This window comes from Leptinotarsa decemlineata, unplaced genomic scaffold (genome assembly GCF_025532065.1).
Source record: "Leptinotarsa decemlineata unplaced genomic scaffold, Ldec_3_MD MMD2_tig00003736_RagTag_RagTag, whole genome shotgun sequence".
NCBI lineage: Eukaryota > Metazoa > Arthropoda > Insecta > Coleoptera > Chrysomelidae > Leptinotarsa > Leptinotarsa decemlineata.
Window position 1 is genome coordinate 5,903,383 of NW_027412593.1, and position 17,810 is coordinate 5,921,192.

At 32.7% G+C, this 17,810-nt stretch overlaps 2 protein-coding genes across 3 annotated transcripts; one reads left to right on the plus strand and one right to left on the minus strand.

The window, feature by feature from the left end:
- The first annotated feature begins 272 nt into the window (after positions 1–272).
- On the plus strand, positions 273–17,461 carry LOC141479845 (cyclin-dependent kinases regulatory subunit-like). 2 transcript variants are annotated; one of them, XM_074178351.1, is made up of 3 exons: positions 273–513; positions 573–700; positions 17,284–17,461. In XM_074178351.1, exons 1-3 carry the CDS (start codon positions 443–445, stop codon positions 17,400–17,402), a joined length of 318 nt encoding a protein of 105 aa, XP_074034452.1. In that variant the 5' UTR covers positions 273–442; the 3' UTR covers positions 17,403–17,461. The 2 variants fall into 2 exon arrangements, with proteins under 2 accessions (XP_074034452.1, XP_074034453.1); XM_074178352.1 differs by lacking the exon at positions 17,284–17,461 and adding an exon at positions 1,187–2,081 and having other exon boundaries at positions 279–513.
- LOC111503590 (uncharacterized) lies at positions 8,119–10,185 on the minus strand. Its single transcript, XM_023157936.2, has 4 exons — positions 10,032–10,185; positions 9,406–9,494; positions 9,222–9,345; positions 8,119–8,595 (listed from the first exon to the last, which is right to left on the minus strand). The coding sequence occupies exons 2-4, from the start codon at positions 9,475–9,477 to the stop codon at positions 8,498–8,500; spliced, it is 294 nt and encodes a 97-aa protein (XP_023013704.1). The 5' UTR covers positions 9,478–9,494; positions 10,032–10,185; the 3' UTR covers positions 8,119–8,497.
- Positions 17,462–17,810: the final 349 nt, after the last annotated feature.

A 17,810-nucleotide genomic window follows, 5' to 3' on the forward strand; every position in this document is an offset into this window, starting at 1 on the left:
TTGTAATAAATATCTAACACTATACTGAAAATAATGAATTTTAACTGATCAGTAATCAGGAAATGTATAAGTATTACTCATTACAAGCTCATTACTGATTTTTGTTATAAATAATACCTTTTAATCGTACTAGTATTGTGTATTATCTATAATTTGCCACAACCTACAACTCTACTGCTTACCATATTTTGATTCTGCTATAAACTGGTAACGTAAAATTTAGATATGACAACGCGCTTTACTCTCAATCATTATTGGTTTTACAGGAGAAATAGACATTTCCGTTGGCAGCACTGATAAAATTTTAATGTTTTAATATAACTGCCTTTTACATGATTCGATACTTGTATTGTATTTGAAGTTTCGTTATAGCTGGAATAATTATAGTTTGAAAATTATCAAATTTTAAATCTCCAGGTAGCGCAGTGTGGCAGTGCCAAAAATGAATAGACAAGAAATACAACGTAACATATTTTACTCAGACAGATATTATGATGGTGAATATGAGTACCGGTTAGTTTATATTCTGTTTTATATTTCCGCCAAATTAGTATGTATATTCAATATTTCAGGCATGTGGTCCTTCCCAAAGAGATGGTTAAATTAGTGCCGAAAACGCATTTGATGACTGAGGATGAATGGAGAAGTATTGGGGTGCAACAGAGTAAGGGTTGGATACATTACATGACACACTCACCAGGTAAACACTTTTTTCTCAAACATTATCACTAATAGAGCTTTGAAGACCTTTTTCTCAAAATAATTGTATTTTCTTGTTCAACAAGTCAAATGCAGTCTAGGATGACATTAATATCATCTCATTTTACTTACTAAATATTGCCCTTCAAGCTGGATTTATAGATTAAGTATTGCGAAATGAATAAAATGCAAACAGCTTGATAAAAACATAAAATGACGGATCAACTTGCATTCATAGAGTGTTTGGTTTTAAAAATCAGGAGCCTAGCGAGCAGATGTAGTTTTGACACCAGGTGATCATTGATTCAACCGAAGGTAATATATTTCATGAACGCTCGCATTCTATCTGAATGACAAGCTGACATTCGTGGTATTATTTATCAATAGAAAATGTCTAAAATACAATTGATGAAGTCAATATAGTGTGTATAAGAATATACTAGGAACATATGAAATATTAAAGTCACTAATTATTGATTTTTTTCAGAACCACACATACTACTCTTCAGAAGGCCCATTACATCACCACCACCACAAGAAAACTAGTCTAGAAATTAAGAAAAATTTGTATATAATGTTTATATTGTATGTTAGTTTTTACCGAAAACATTTTTGAGAAATATTTTGGATTTCACAGTTGTTATTCCTTTCCGAATCTGTTTCAAGATTTATTCAAAACTGCTACTGTCTCTATAACTAAGGTGCAACAATACCATTTTCCTTTCATCTATACTCTTTTACCAAGTAGAAGGGTACATTTGAGTAATTCGTATCTGAAATGGTTGAAATGTCTACTGCATTGATGAAGAATTAGCTCTCTGTTACTCACCTTAACTGAATTAGAAAATTATTATTTGTATTTGTTAGTTTTTTGTAATTCCGTTAATGTCGAATTTATATTTACTGATTCCTTAACCAGGTAACTTTTCAATGTATTTTGTAATGTATAACTATAAGAATATTTTTGGTTCAAAGCAACAGGTTTAAATAATTTTGTGTAATTTTTTCATATTGAAATTATGAAAGTCTTGATACCAGCGCCAATTTTCATTTTGAAAAATTGTATCTCTATCAACAATTACAACAATATTGAAAAACTAATAAGAATTGGATTATTTCAAAGAATTCAAAATGCAATGAAACTGATACAGGCTATTAATAATTGATACAGATTCATGATTTAGGAGTTATTTAGTGAAACATTATACTTGGTTGAATTGAATAACACTGACCGACCCTTACCCGTAGAATGCAAACAAGAATGAAATGTATATGATGGAATGAAATGTCTTGCTTATTGAATCAGGCGGATACAAATACTTAGTCCATATATCTATGTCCTCATTTTTACTTACTTTTATAAATGAAATTTTTATTATAAATTATGGTTACACTTGCTTTATCAAAACTTCTAATGTATATCCAGAAAGTCTACCAAGTCGAGGAATTATTACCGAAAGGTAAAGGAAAAAACAGAAATATGTACTTTTGACAGCTTCAGTATCTAAATTAACATTCTGAATTATATGTGATTTACATTTAAAAAGTACCAAAAATGTGTAATATCTGACCGCGACGAACATGTCAATAGAATGAGTTATTACATTATAAATCGATAAGCTACCTGAGATGCATTTGTAGAAATAGTTTTATTCATCACTAAAATTTTTACACATTTACAATTACAAGATTAAATACATGAGAAAACTCGGACTAGTCAAAAAAGTAAAATGCTAAAAGCTAAACACAAATGTTTGATCTTGAATAAATTTAAAAAAAGACTACATGTATAAAAGAAACTCATTTATCTAAGCACTGAAAGCAAGAAATTCATCCATACTGTAGAAGCAGTTATCCAACAAGAAACCATATAGTTCATTCCTCATTATAGTTCTACTTTTATTGATCCCCATAAAAGTTATTTTATTGAAGCATTTGATACCCAAGTATTTTGGAGAATTCTGACTCACACTCAAGCGAGAGTAGGGGTAGTTTAAAGTATCTTCACCCGAGTAACGTAATTATGTATATCATGTTTAGTAAACTTTCTAGTGGAATTCTCACATTGACGTGTGTTTTTGAATGCTTAGATAATATATGTATGTGTAAATTTATTTGTTTATAGCAGCAACAACATAAGTTATCACTATTGAACATAGAATTTGAATTTTGAAAGCATGTAGTTACTTGAGAGGTAATCAATGACTCATAGACTTAACAGATGGGAAATGCCTATGAACGTGGATATATGTAAAATCATACAAATGCCATAACAGGCATCCATCAAACTGAAATGTGTAAACCTTGTCCAAACAGTTTCAGTTGACATATCGTTACCATATTAATAGTATCTTAAAACAATGCACATAAAAACTTTACAATTCTTCTAGTCTTACTGAAAATAATATTTCCAATACTTTTACTGGCATAGCATACAAACCACTCATCAGTCAAAAAATATAGTTGAAATCATTAAAAAACAAAACACACAAACTGTTACAAATCTCGAAGTCTCCTGTAAGGAAACAATCAGGTTTGGTTTATAGTATTCTAGTTCAGTCATATTAGGGGTTTCACCTCGGAATTAGAGATAGTCAGCTATAAACTTGTATGAACTTTTATTTTGACACCATCGTAGGGTGGACGCGACTACCGATATCTAAGTTCAAAGCTAAAAAAAATCAGTTTTTTGCATATTTTTTGCAAATATCACGTGTCTTATGGGTTTTATGCAATTTGTATTCATCATAAATGTAGAGAAAGAGGGCAGAAATTTGCATTTTTCATTAACTATTACGTTAAATTTTATATTTTTTTTATTAATTGAGTATCTATTTATTTAAAAATACTTATCTACTTGTATAATTAATAAAATATTTTAATTACATTTTAAATAGCAAATAATTAAGTGCATCTTCTTAAGATCTGTAAACGTTTAGAATTTTAGATTCTTTCATAACATTAAAAACTATACCTGGGAACACGGGCCACTTTGTTCTCTTTCAATAAAACTATTTTTTGTATAGAGTTACTTATTTTCAAATTTATTACTTCCTTCCTTTCTTTGGAAGATTCCCACATTTTTTTGTATCAAGATGGAGTAGTAGAAAGCCAAAAGCTTTCTTTCTCAACTGTTTTTTCATTTAACTTTTTTCTTTCGTTTTACATTTTTTTATCAACAACAACTTTTTCTTGTTTCATAACTCTGTAACATTCAGCAGTTCAATTTAATATAGGGTGTACAAATATAAATTCAAACATTAAAATGAACTCTTAATACGGGCGCCTATTAAATAATACGAACCTTTCTATTTACAGTAAGTAGGGACAGATTTCTGCGTTTTTCAAAAAAGAGAAAAAGGTTTCAAAAAACACTCGAGAAACTTTCGAATTTAGATCAACTTGCTGCAGCATTTGAAGAATGAAACTGCCCGGTTCAAACATTATTTGAGAATAGAGTGCAAATCTATAATATTCCAAAGTGAATGGTTGTGGTTCGCAATGAGTATGCAGGAAAGCAGCTCTTTAGCTTGCGGCTGGTGTAATGGGCAAGCTTGTCTTAATTCACCATTTCACAGTGATGTTAAAACGGTACCTTTGACTCCGAAATTCTGGAAGGACTGAAGACATACAAATGACGAAGACGAGAACGAAGAGGAATTTGAAATTTTACAGCGAGCGGAAGACGATGATGAAGGAGAAAATTGAAACTAGAACATAATAATAGTAATAAATCGACTTTATTCATCATAGGATTATCAGCGTAATATGTTTTTCAAATTAAACCTTACAAAAATATACACTTAAAAAAAACAATTATATGTAAACAAATATAGAATAAAAGATAAATCAACTAACACAATAATACAAACTTAATTAAAATGAGTAATGAAAAGGGCGACATACAGAGCACTAATTACCAGGATTCTAAAAGAAGTTTCAAGTGTTTTTTAAATGTCATTATCGTGTAGAGTCTGAAATCACTGGGCAATTTATTATACAGTTTAGAGAAAATATAGAAAAAACTGCCGAGCTGTTTTTGGGAATGACCAAGTCTAATAGTTGCTAGTCTGTGAAAAGCTAAGAAGTCTGTTATATAAATAATCAGGTTGTTTTGTTGATGGTAATTTATATATGTAGGAAAGGATATGTAAAGTGCGTAGGTAGTTGTTAAAGCCTCAACTATCCGGTATCATCAGACTTTCTACCTACTAATGTGATCAAATTTACATATACCGAAGTATAAAATCTCAAACAAAAGTTTTGAATTCCTTGGAGGCGAAGAGAGTCGTGTTGAATAAGTGCAGGTCCATATATGCAATCGCAATATGATAATTTATAAAAAATTAAAGTTTCGCAAAGCTTAAGTTTGAGTTGTGTAGTAAGAATATCTGTATTGGGAAAAATTGTCTGTAATATTATAAGATGATTCACAAAGATGACTGATATGTTCAGAAAATCTCAAATAGGAGTCAATCCACAATCCCAAGTTTTTACTTTCAGAAGTGAAGGGCAAGGCAACATCATTTAAGTATGTGTATCTTGATGTGTATCATTTTACGAACAATACGCTGTCTGTTCAAAAAATAATGTGAATTTTAATTTTTCTCAAAAAATATTAATTTATTCATCAATTTCTATTTTGTCTCCTTTAAAGTATATTACTGGAGTTCTATCCCAACACCAAACCGTTATTTTTAACACCTCGACAAGTGTGAAGATGATTACTTGATGATTGAAATACGTGTCGAGGTGTTGACAAAAACGGTCGTTTGGAGTTGGGATAGAACTGCAGTAATATTCTCAGTAGATCCTTCTAGATCTACCCCATCTCCACATTTTTCTGGAGAGAGAGGCTAGATAGACTGCATATAGACTTGTGTACATAGCCAATTGCAAAAATCAATTTAATGCAGAGTACAACAGACTTTTGGTTGACACTGGAAGTCACAGCATTCTGGAAATGACCTCTGACCTTATGTCTCCAACTACAAACGCCTTATAAAGTACTGTTTCCGAGTAGAGAGGACTGGATCCTCCGATAGAATTGTCATTGGCATCGCTTTAGGCTTTGTCATACAAAGAAACACCTGGATGGCAAGAAGATGTATGGACTTCTAGCAGAATCTTCCGAGATTTATTGGCTCACTCCAAGGCGTTTATTCACCCTTCGAAGCTTGATTCCAAACAGTTATTGGTATCAAACAGTAGAGATGAACTACGATGTCTACATGCCTTCTTACAGATCACTGTCATTTGAATCATCATATGCAGAGACTTGGACTGCCGGAAGACAGTGTGTGTCGCCTCTGTTTGGAAAATGATGAAACAGCACAGTTCATACTTTGTGTCTGCCCCGCTGGGGACCGAATCAGGTTTTTAGAGTTCGCCAGAGCCGTACTCTTACCATCTGACCTGAAAGATCACTCACCATATAAACTAATCGAATTCGTTAAGAAGCTGGGTTTAGTTGGTCGAGTGTGAATAGGTGTGAGCCACAATAAACCCTTGCGGGTTGTGAGGGAGGGTCTAATAGACCCACTCACTTTGGACCTAATCTAACCTAATATATTCATTACTACATCAAAGGTTCCAAACAGTGCGTCATAAGTTCTTCAAAGTAGTTCCCCTCAGATAAGGTACACTTGTTCCAGCGTTTTTTCCAATCCTCGAAACAATTCTGATATGCACTTTTTGGTATGTCCAGCGATACAGTTTTTATCTCCTCAATCGTCGCAAAACGCCGTCCTTTCATGGGTCTTTTCAATCTTGGGAACAGGAAAAAGTTGAAGTGGAGGCAAATTTGGTGAATACGGTGGTTGAGTCATGGTCACGGTGTCGTTTTTGGACAAAAAATTACGAACAAGCAATGACGAGTGAGCAGGTGCATTATCGTAATGAAAAAGCCATGAATTGTTTTTCCACAATAGTGGACGTTTTCTTCGTATTGCTTCTCGCAAGCGGCGCATAACTTAAACATAATAATCATTGTCCGTACGACCATGTGGCAATAACCCCTGATGTACTACGTCACGGTAATCAAAGGAAACATCAGTGAGCATAATCTTTACATTTGATTGAACTTGGCGTGCTTTTCGGTCTTGGCTCTTCTGGGCTTGGTTGCGATGTCATAACCACATATTATATTCCCATGATTCGTCACCAGTTATTCAAATCTGGATCGCCGTTCATGTAATTCAATAATTCCTGAGCGATGGTAATGCGGTGATTTTTTTAATCAAAATTCAGCAATTTCGGAACGAACTTCGCTGCCACACGCTTCGTAACCAAAATTTCTGATGGCATGAGCCAACCGATATGCCAACATCCTTGGCAAGTCGAAGATTCTCCATAACAATTTTCTCAACATTTTTATCGGTTGTTCATGTGCTGAAGCGACCAGGGCAAACGTCCTCATTCACTTCTCGACCTTCTGTAAAAATCTTGTACCGCTTGTAAAAATTTTTCTGATTTAAGAGTACAATCACCGTATGTATGCAACGAGTGTACCAACATAAAAAATCGTTGATCGAATATATGCAGCCAGCAAAATTTGAATATTCGCCATACGTATACATATTTTTCGTTTCTATATCTGTAATATTTTTTATGACTTCATTTGGTAACTTCTGTTGATCTCTCATAAGATATAAACTTTTAATGAATCTGAAAAAAGATTGGTTGGGTAACATGATCAATTTTTTCTTAAAAAAAACAAGTGTTTTCGTGCCGACGTTTTGAATTTCATCAAATTCTTCTTCAGAGCTCGAAAAGTTGTTTTTTCGTGTTGAGCCCTGAAGCAGAATTTAATTAAATTCGAAACGTCGCCAAAAAAATTGATCCTGTTACCCAACCAACCTTTTTTCAGAAAAATCATTGGTCACTAAACTAGTTAACTGAATAAACTTTTAAATCATGAATGGCTATTTTCTCAAATTAAGGATTAATTGTGTATTTACACATTTCATATACAATTAATGACTCATGACTTGACAAAAATCTATGATGTATTTATTGACAGATTTATCTCTTGAAAATCCATATCAAAACTTCATTTCACTGATAACCTTGATAAGTATTTCCATATACAATACTTTCCTCAAGCTGAAATGATGCTTGAATCATGGTGTATTATTGGCCAATATAAATTCTAGTATTAAAATTAAACCCAAACTTATCACTAATTTTTATTTTAAATTGTATATGGCTTGCACATTTTTCCAGAGCAAATGAATAAAAACTTTGAACACCCAGATTTAACCTTCATTTTCCAATATTCTTCTCTTATCGAAATATTATTCAATCGTCTGCTTCAAATAAATATTGCATCCAAATCTATAAAGCTAGTGTTAAGAACACACATTAGAGGTAAGTTAACTAACAACACATAGGTTTAATGCTGCATCTAAAATAAAATAGTTCATTCAAAAGTTTTATTCAAATTTACTGTAGGTACATCATATCTCACATATCTAAATTATTGTTATTCTAAAAATAGGCAGTGTCTTTGAACATTAAAAACCAACCTTTAAGGTTAGATTTTCTTATTTCATGTACTTTCAGGATATTGAAATTATAGAGTCCATACATATCCAATATTAATAAAATTAAACTGTTGACCTAAAATATGTACAAAGTTTTCATTTACTCAAAGTGGAATGAACTAGAGGACAAATAACCTTACAATCCGAGTATCAACCATTCATTATAAAGTGAATTTCAATACTGACTCAAAGTACATTCAACTATCCATTTAACATATTAAATATCTCGAAACAATCAAATCAAAAAAATATCCTTATTCATCATCTTCATCTTCATTTTCGCTACTTTTCTCATCAACCTCTTCTTCAGCTGATTCCTCCTTTTCTTTCTTGGATCTTCCCCGGCGACCTACTGAAATACAAAAAAATATAAATACTTCAAGAAGCTCAAAGTTCACTCATTTTCAGTTTACAAACTTATTTTCGCTATTCATTCAATTTTTTTATTCATGTGGGGTAACTTTTGAAATTTTTTTACAGGGTGACTATCAGAAACTATATCACTATATTATGAAAAGTATGAATGGGAAAATTATGAAAGTTTGTCAGTATGGCAATTATGTTGGGGGCAATTTAATTTAAGTAGTTTCAAGTGGATTCAAACTTCATTGTTTAAAAAACACCTTGAATTCTTTTTCAGATTTATATTCTAGATCTACTTGATAAAACCTTCATATTACCTTTCATATGCAGTTTCCAAAATATTCAACATTTCTTATAAAAAATCACATTTGCAGGACCCTTCTAATTTAAATAATTTCCTCAGTACTTTGTAATGTTTTTCAATTTCAGCTATGAACTGTTTAGGAAAAAGTTTCAAAAGAAGTTCCAGCAGCATAAAGGATGATCACAAAAATTACTTTTATATAATGACTACATTTTTTACATTGCATCAATTTGATAAGTATGTTAATTTCGATGATAAAATATCCTATTTGTCACCTCATCAAGCCGCCAATCAGTAAAATAAAATCTTACCTCCATTTGCCTTAGCTTTGGTTTCCTTTGCGTCTGGCTTCTTTTTCGACGCTCCCTTCGGCCTTCCACGACCTCTTTTGGCTGGCGGAGCGTCGACCTCTTCTTTAGCTTCTGCTTTAGCATCCTGTTCAAAGATTTATAAAATATTAGCAAAATTTTCAATACCTCTGACAAATGCCTATACCTTTTTGGTTCGTTTTGTACTTTCAGCTGCAGCTTTGCGGCCCTTTTTAACCTTAACTTCTTCGTCGGACATCTTGTAAATTCAGAAAACTGGGAAAATTAAACAGTTTTTGAATGAAGTTATTGTATTAGAAAAATTATCAGATCAATCTTTAGTAACAAAAATAAAGCAACTAATAAATCAGATGAAATTGAAAATCAAAGGAAAGCTTGGTTTTGTTTCTTGTTCACCTCCTACTCAATCTTTCGCCGGTTTTTCAAAACAAAAGAGATCTACAATCAGTACAATCTACACATGCGTGGCGTCTTTCCTAACAATAATCATTGGGCATTTTTCGCGGCAAAATTGAATACACTATATATTTTTCAGTCTGATAAAAACTTGTTGTTTATAATTGCACAGAAAAGCTCGATACAGACTACTTTGAATGTGATGACGTATATATATATATATTGATATATTTAGAATGTTGGAAGTGATTTTAAGTTCAAACTTTCCTTGGTCATAGCTATAATTTTCTCTAGACGCTTGGACAGAATATTCAACACTGAAATGTATTACAATTGGGAATTTTCAGTATTCAGTAGGAAAAAAGAACACATGAATTGATAAAAAATTATACTTACGAAGTTTCTAAGCACAAATACAAACTAAACACGAACTCCAACTGAACTTTAGAACAGAAGAATATAGAGTAACCGAAACGAGAAGCGAGAAGCCGAGAAGATAGGCCAATGCCCGGAAAAATAACCGTTTGAATAAGGGAGGGGGTAGCTGAGCGGTCAATATTTTCGCCATTGCCAAATTGAGAGAGACTGCTAAATAATACAACAGCGCCTTATCTGTTTGGCGAATATTCAATACCACGACTATAGAGGGCGTCTGATTTGTAACAAGAATTGATGTTTTTTGTTACTCTGAGGAAGAAACAAGGCACCATGATTTTGATATTCAAGTTCAGTGACTTGGGCCAGAAACTGAAAAACGAGTTTTTATTCCAAGTTATATTATGTTCAACAATTATCAACTTTAGGATTTGCCTTGTATTTTTTGGACTATGCCAAGTTAACCGTTTATTAAAATATTTTAACAGTGTTTCGTTTTATATTCTGTTACAACTCTCATTACTTACAGGAGACATTTTCATACCCCTATTTTATTTTATGAAAACAGAAATGAAGTGATGATTTTTACAAAGCATATATATAAGGCTTTAATTTTCCATATCTAATGTTTCAATAGTTTTTTCCACAACTGTCTTTCATAGAGAAATTAAAAATGATTATGGATAGAGCTGGTTAACGGGGAAAAAGCTTTGTTTTTCAACAGAATTAACAAACAATCGAAACATCATGACAGATATGAAAAACAAAAGAAGTTCTAACCACCTCCATTTCCATAAGACACTGATTCTTTGAAAATTAAATGCTTATTCAGTTCATCCCAATAAGTTAGTGTGTAAATTCAAATAATTTTTCACAAATAAAATTGTTATATTGATCAATAACTTTTTAGGAATCACACATTAAAAGATAAGACCTCGTTAGTCCTTAGCTCGCACAAGTTTCGACTTCTGAGGGTTGTCGTTCGTAGGGGTGCGAAAAAACATATTTTAAATATATATATATATATATATATATATATATATATATATATATATATATATATATATATATATGTGTGTCTTGATATAGAACCAGAAGTTAATATCGGACATAGCACTCATGAAAGTGGCAAACCATAGACACGTGTTTCGGGCTTTTGGACCATCATCAGTATGGTGCAGCCAAGTGTAAGGATGGGCAACACTTGGTTACCAAAAGATAGAAATATAGAAATACAAATGCACGGAGCCACCAACAGGAGCCAACCGCACATTTGTGGTTTCAGTTGATAGATCTCGTGTTATCAAGACACTCAATAACTTTCATATTTGTATAATTTCCTGGACCCGGATGTCACGCAGGTAGCTATAGCTGCCTTCGTGGTGATTTTGATAGTTTTCTTGTGAACACGAGATCTATCAACTGAAACCACAAATGTGCGGTTGGCTCCGTGCATTTGTATTTCTATATTTCTATCTTTTGGTAACCAAGTGTTGCCCATCCTTACACTTGGCTGCACCATACTGATGATGGGCCAAAAGCCCGAAACACGTGTCTATGGTTTGCCACTTTCATGAGTGCTATGTCCGATATTAACTTCTGGTTCTATATATATATATATATATATATATATATATATATATATATATATATATATATATATATATATATATATATATATATATATACCGGGTGTCCCAAATTTTATGTGACAGGCAATATCTGGTTTGTTGAAGGAGATACACAAAAATGTTTCATACAAAAGTTTTAGGAGTTCATGAGAGCTATATTTTGATATAATTTTTAAATATACAGGGTGTTTGGTGTAGGTGCTACAGACCAAAATTCCATTTTTTAAAATAGAACGCCCTGTATATCATTACATATTCAGATGCTACGTTAAATTCTGATATCATTTCATGTTTGGTTTTTGAAATTCGGTTACGGCGTTGTTGAGTTATTGCACTTTTCCTTAAATATAAAGTTTCAAAAAAACTTATTTACTCGTACACAAATCCAGTCTATATCTTTTATTAAATTGAACTAGACTACTACTGAATACAAACCATTATTCTCACCTCTACGATACGATATTGATATCAGTTGAATATAATATTGAAATTCTTGAGAATGTGATTAACTTGAGGGTGAATTGCTTTATATTGCACAATTTCATCAAGTAGCTTATGCTTGTTGATGCCAAAGTAACAAACGCTGTTGAATTGTATCTACTTGTCAGTTCGATTCAGTGATTCTTTGCAAAACAGTAACTGTGTTTGTGCGAAAACTCCAGTATGCCTTTCGCGTCTAGTCCCAGTGATTGCATTGATATGTTATTAATTTTTGGGGAATGTCAGAAAAACTACCGTCAAGCACAACGTCTATAGGTACCAAGAACGTTTTCCAGACAGACCCATTCCGTCACGAATGACTTTTTCGAGAGTTGTAGAAAAATTGCGAACTGGGTCATTTCCTTCTACTATAAAGCATCGTCATCATACGAGATCTGTTAGAACTGAAGATTTAGAGATCAATGTGTTGGCTTATATTATTATTCATCCACATGTTTCTATCCGTACTCTTGCAGAAGAAGTCGGTGTGAGTAAATCTAAGGTACAGAGAATTCTGAAAGAAAATAAATACAACCCATTCAAAATTCAGTTGGTACAAGGTTTGAAACTCACGGACTTTGAACGACGACTTGAATTCATTGCTTATATTCAGGTTATATTACATGAAAGTCCTAACATATTCAGTCAAATTTTGTGGAGAAATCGCGATTCCACAATAATGGAGTTGTGAATCGACATAACAGTCACTAATGGTCTCAAGAAAATCCCCACTGGGTCCGCGAAAGTAATTTTCAAACTACTTGGGGTATTAATGTATGGTGTGGATTGTTCAATTGCCGCATCATAGGACCTTACTTTTTCAATGAAAATCTCAATGGATTGCGATATTTACATTTTCTAGAAAATGATTTGATCCAGTTGATGGAAGATATTCCCATAGCAGAACGACAAGGAATTTGGTGGCAACAAGATGGTGCTCCTCCTCACAATTCACAGGTTGTTACTGAATATCTGGATAGAACGTACCCAAATAAATGGGTCCAATTCGGTGGCCGGCTCGTTCCCAGATTTATCACCACTTGATTTTTTCCTATGGGGTTATTTGAAAGATAATTGTTTTCACTACTCCCCCTTTGAATGTGGATGATCTGAAAATGAAAATTCGACTAGCGTCGAGAGAAGTGATTCGACGTTTCGAAGCCTGTATAATATCTAATGGGCATCACTTTGAACAATTTTTATGACTTATTTCTAGGTACCTACCATTCTTATGAAATGATTTATCAAGTTATATTATTTACATTGTTATTAATTAAAGATTTGTTTTCTAATACACCTCTTTCAATTTCGCAATTATTTCATATTCAAAATGATTCCTGACTGAATTCCACAACTCAAAATTGAAACCATTACTTCGAACTCTCAAAATTTTGACTAATTTTCATGTGATCTGATGCAGAGAGAATAATTGTATGAGATATTTAAAAAAATTATAGTCGTTCTCAAGACTTTACATATATATATATACAGGGTCCTGCAACAGTGGCGCGGTGTTCCATATCTCTATATAGGAAGCAGATAGGAATCTAATTTTCTATAATATTACCTTATTGCTCGAGCTCGACAAAATAAAAATATTGGCGGTCACACAGGGTGTTCGATTTTTTCTGGGCGGATCCCAACTGTGTCTTTTTAAATGGCAACCTATATTTTTTATCGCTTTTTCGGTTTCTTCATAGAAAATAAAATAAACTTTATGTATATCTGCACTTCGAAAATATTGACGGTTTTCGAGATATCTAGCATGACAGGTTTTTTTTCCAATATTCGTCACTCAGAATATTTGAAATTATAAAGTGGTGCCAAAAGTCCAGTTGAAATTTTTTTTTGGTCGAATATTCTACATTGGTAACTCTCTCAAACGATATATCTGAAATCGACCTGTGATATACAGGGTATGAAAAACCGCTTGCCAAATATTGTAAATGAAAATTTGCAAAATCTTCCTTATATTAAATGGAACACCCTGTATATTATTGATCCATAAGAAGCGCCAACGAAACCTCTACAAATTCCATTAGGTATTCCCTATGGCTAAGTTCAATAGTTTTTCTTAAATGAGCATTTCTTTCGAAACATGGTCATTTTTTCAAAGCGAAATCCATTTGACGACTGATAAAAATATACGAAAGATATCTTGTTTCAATTTTGTACATTAGAAGGTGTCCAAACAAATATTTTTTAACGGAATAAATGTATGTACCTATCACTTTTTGCTAAATGGAAAATTATTTTTTCATTGGATGCAGAATTTCACTCATAAATCGTGCAATATCAAACCAAACAAGTTAAAAGAAAGAAACATTATAAATAACTATTTTTTTCATGTTATTATATTCATTCAGAGCTTGAGTTCTAGATATTCAAATTTGTCAACTGGCAAATTACAAAACTACAAAAGGGAGAGTTTAATTAAGGTTGATAATGAAACTTTTATAAAATATGTTCAACATGTCTTCCATTTTCTTGAATGCAGAGCTGAAGTCTATGTTTGAAAGACTGTTCTACCCTGCGCAAGACAGCTGGTGTAATGCTGCGAAAAGCATTCGTTATTCTAAGTCGCATATTTTCGGGAGAAGTTGGTGGCTCAACGTAAACCATATTTTTTATGTATCCCCATAAGAAAAATCTAGTTTCGTCAAATCTGGTGATCTAGCGGGCCACCGTACAGGCCCATTCCGTCCTATCCATTTATTGGGAAATACTTCATTTAGATGATCTCTCACTTCTGCCGAATAGTGAGCAGGTGCACCATCATGTTGTAACCACATTCTATTGCGGAGGTCAAGAGGAATATCATCTAACAAACCTGGTAAATCATTTCGTAAGAAATTGAGATACATTGCACCATTCATATGTCCCTCAAAAAAGTATGGACCAATTACATATTCTCCAATGATGCCTCCCCAGACATTTATCGACCACCTATGTTGATAATCCACCTGTCTCAATAAGTGAGGATTTTCTGTCGCATAATAATGGTAATTATGTCGATTTACAAATCCATTTTTATGGAATGTCGATTCATCCGACCATAAAATATTATTGAAAAAATATTCGTTTCGACGAATTTTGTTCATGGCCCAAATGCAAGTAGTTCTTGATGTAACTGAACGTGGTATGGATGCAAGCGATGTTTCTTCAATACTCGTTGCACTGATCTCTCACTTATATCCACTATTTCCCCAATTTGTCGTTGACTCCTACTAGGATCTTCTTCAACAGCAAGAAGAACTTGCAATTCATTATCTTCATTAGTAGCTGGCTTGATGCGCTCATGTTTGGAATAATTAATAGATCCAGTTTCAACGAATCGTCCCAAGACCTTTCGGAAAGATCTTTCATCTGGATGCCTTCTATCTGGATACCGTTGAGAATAAATTCTACTTGCCAATAAACAATTCCTGTCTGATTCACCTAATATGAAAATCATATCAATCAAATCACTTTTTGATAACAACATTCTGATGAAATTATACCGACAGTTCAACTTCACGATTGACTAAAAATTTCAATATTCATTTGCAGCCAAATATTTTGTTCTGTCATTTGCCAGACTACTTGATTTCCAATAAATATTTCATTCGCTGAAAGGTTGTTTTAGACCGAAAGAATATGGCACAAATTCCGAGATTTTTGAAATTATTGTAACTATTCAAGAACGTCCATTTTGTGGTGTAATTCGCAACTTGTTTATCTAGCAACAGGTAATTTTAGGAATGGGCGATATTTTAAGGAAAGGGTATTTTTTGTATATTCTTATCAGTCGTCAAATGGATTTCGCTTTGAAAAAATGACCATTTTTCGAAAGAAATGCTCATTTAAGAAAATCTATTGAACTTAGCCACAGGGAATACTTAATGAAATTTGTAGAGGTTTCGTTGGCGCTTCTTATGGATCAATAATATACAGGGTGTTCCATTTAATATAAGGAAGATTTTGCAAATTTTCATTTACAATATTTGGCAAGCGGTTTTTCATACCCTGTATATCACAGGTCGATTTCAGATATATCGTTTGAGAGAGTTACCAATGTAGAATATTCGAACAAAAAAAAATTTCAACTGGACTTGGCACCTCTTTATAATTTCAAATATTCTGAGTGACGAATATTGGAAAAAAAAACCTGTCATGCTAGATATCTCGAAAACCGTCAATATTTTCGAAGTGCAGATATACATAAAGTTTATTTTATTTTCTATGAAGAAACCGAAAAAGCGATAAAAAATATAGGTTGCCATTTAAAAAGACACAGTTGGGATCCGCCCAGAAAAAATCGAACACCCTGTGTGACCGCCAATATTTTTATTTTGTCGAGCTCGAGCAATAAGGTAATATTATAGAAAATTAGATTCCTATCTGCTTCCTATATAGAGATATGGAACACCGCGCCACTGTTGCAGGACCCTGTATATATATATATATATATATATATATATATATATATATATATATATATATATATATATATATATATATATATATATATATCATCTTAAAGTTGGGGGAGGGTATGAAATCTGCCTCCTTTTTCAGATATTGAAAATCTAATGATGCAGTTTTTTCTTTGATTCGCTTAAATTTCAAACGTCCTCCACAGATGCAAAAGGATTTTTGAAATGTGAAATATGTTATTGTTATTGATTGACTTCTGAAACATTCAACATACCACCAGGACTTTTCTGATATTAATTAATCGGTTGAAATCATATATTTCTCCAGAACGGGTAGGTAGTTGATTCTTTGAACATACGTCCCTTAGAAAGAGGTTTATTGTCAATCATTTTTCATCTCATTCCATTCAACTCGATGTTCACCGTCTGATTTTGAAATCTATTCTGACAATTTTGATCCCGTTGTCTATTACTGATGTAATCTTGATGTTCGTTATTACGCACTTTCAATAGTTGACATATTGCATTTATAGTTAAATTCACGAACGAATCTGGACGAACATTCTCTTTCAGAACGGATTTTATCAGTGATGCTTCTTATAAAAATTTGCAGCTATATTGCAAATCGTTTTTGCTCTGTTATAGCTCTATTATTATACCTTTTTAACACTCGCATGATGATTTGATGTTTTTTTTGAGTACATTTTGTTGGTACTAATTTTATTGTATTATAATTTTTTTTTTCAGATTATGGATGGTCGATAAAAAAGTTGATTATAACTTTTCATTGCCTACAAAAAAAAACTGTTCTTTGGAAAAATCTAATAATGTTAGAAGCTAAACCTCAATTACTATTTTTCTTATAGAAACAAGTTGAAATTCCTATTTTGAAATACATATTTACGAAATAAAATGTACGAAGTAATTTACGTATATGAGTATATTATGAAAGTCGCCTTGTTTTTTCTTTGACTCTTTCTCCATATCCGATAACAGGTAAATTGTTGCTCATTAGTATTATTCAAAAGTCGCGGTGTTAACTTATCAGCCAACTTCACGATGCATGGTGAAACGAAGAAATTCTGTGGAAACTACAGCTTCCAACAGCAAGTCGGCGCAAGTCGCGCGCCAAGAATATTGCAGTTCTGCTGTTTGTGAAAATTGCTGATTAATGGCAACTTGTTTTCTTCATGAGAGCATTTTGTCGGCACTAATTTGTTTACAGTTTTTTTATTCCCGCCAAAAGTTATTCACCATTTCTGCTCGATGTTGTT

Excerpts from the sequence above, each read along its gene's own strand:
- LOC141479845 (XM_074178351.1), top strand. The coding sequence starts at position 443 with ATGAATAGACAAGAAATACAACGTAACATATTTTACTCAGACAGATAT. Across the intron at positions 514-572 it reads GATGGTGAATATGAGTACCG|GCATGTGGTCCTTCCCAAAG; the intron begins GTTAGTTTATAT and ends TCAATATTTCAG. Across the intron at positions 701-17,283 it reads TTACATGACACACTCACCAG|ATTATGGATGGTCGATAAAA; the intron begins GTAAACACTTTT and ends TTTTTTTTTCAG.
- LOC111503590 (XM_023157936.2), bottom strand. The coding sequence starts at position 9,477 with ATGTCCGACGAAGAAGTTAAGGTTAAAAAGGGCCGCAAAGCTGCAGCT. Across the intron at positions 9,346-9,405 it reads GTACAAAACGAACCAAAAAG|GATGCTAAAGCAGAAGCTAA; the intron begins GTATAGGCATTT and ends ATCTTTGAACAG. Across the intron at positions 8,596-9,221 it reads CAAAGCTAAGGCAAATGGAG|TAGGTCGCCGGGGAAGATCC; the intron begins GTAAGATTTTAT and ends TTTGTATTTCAG.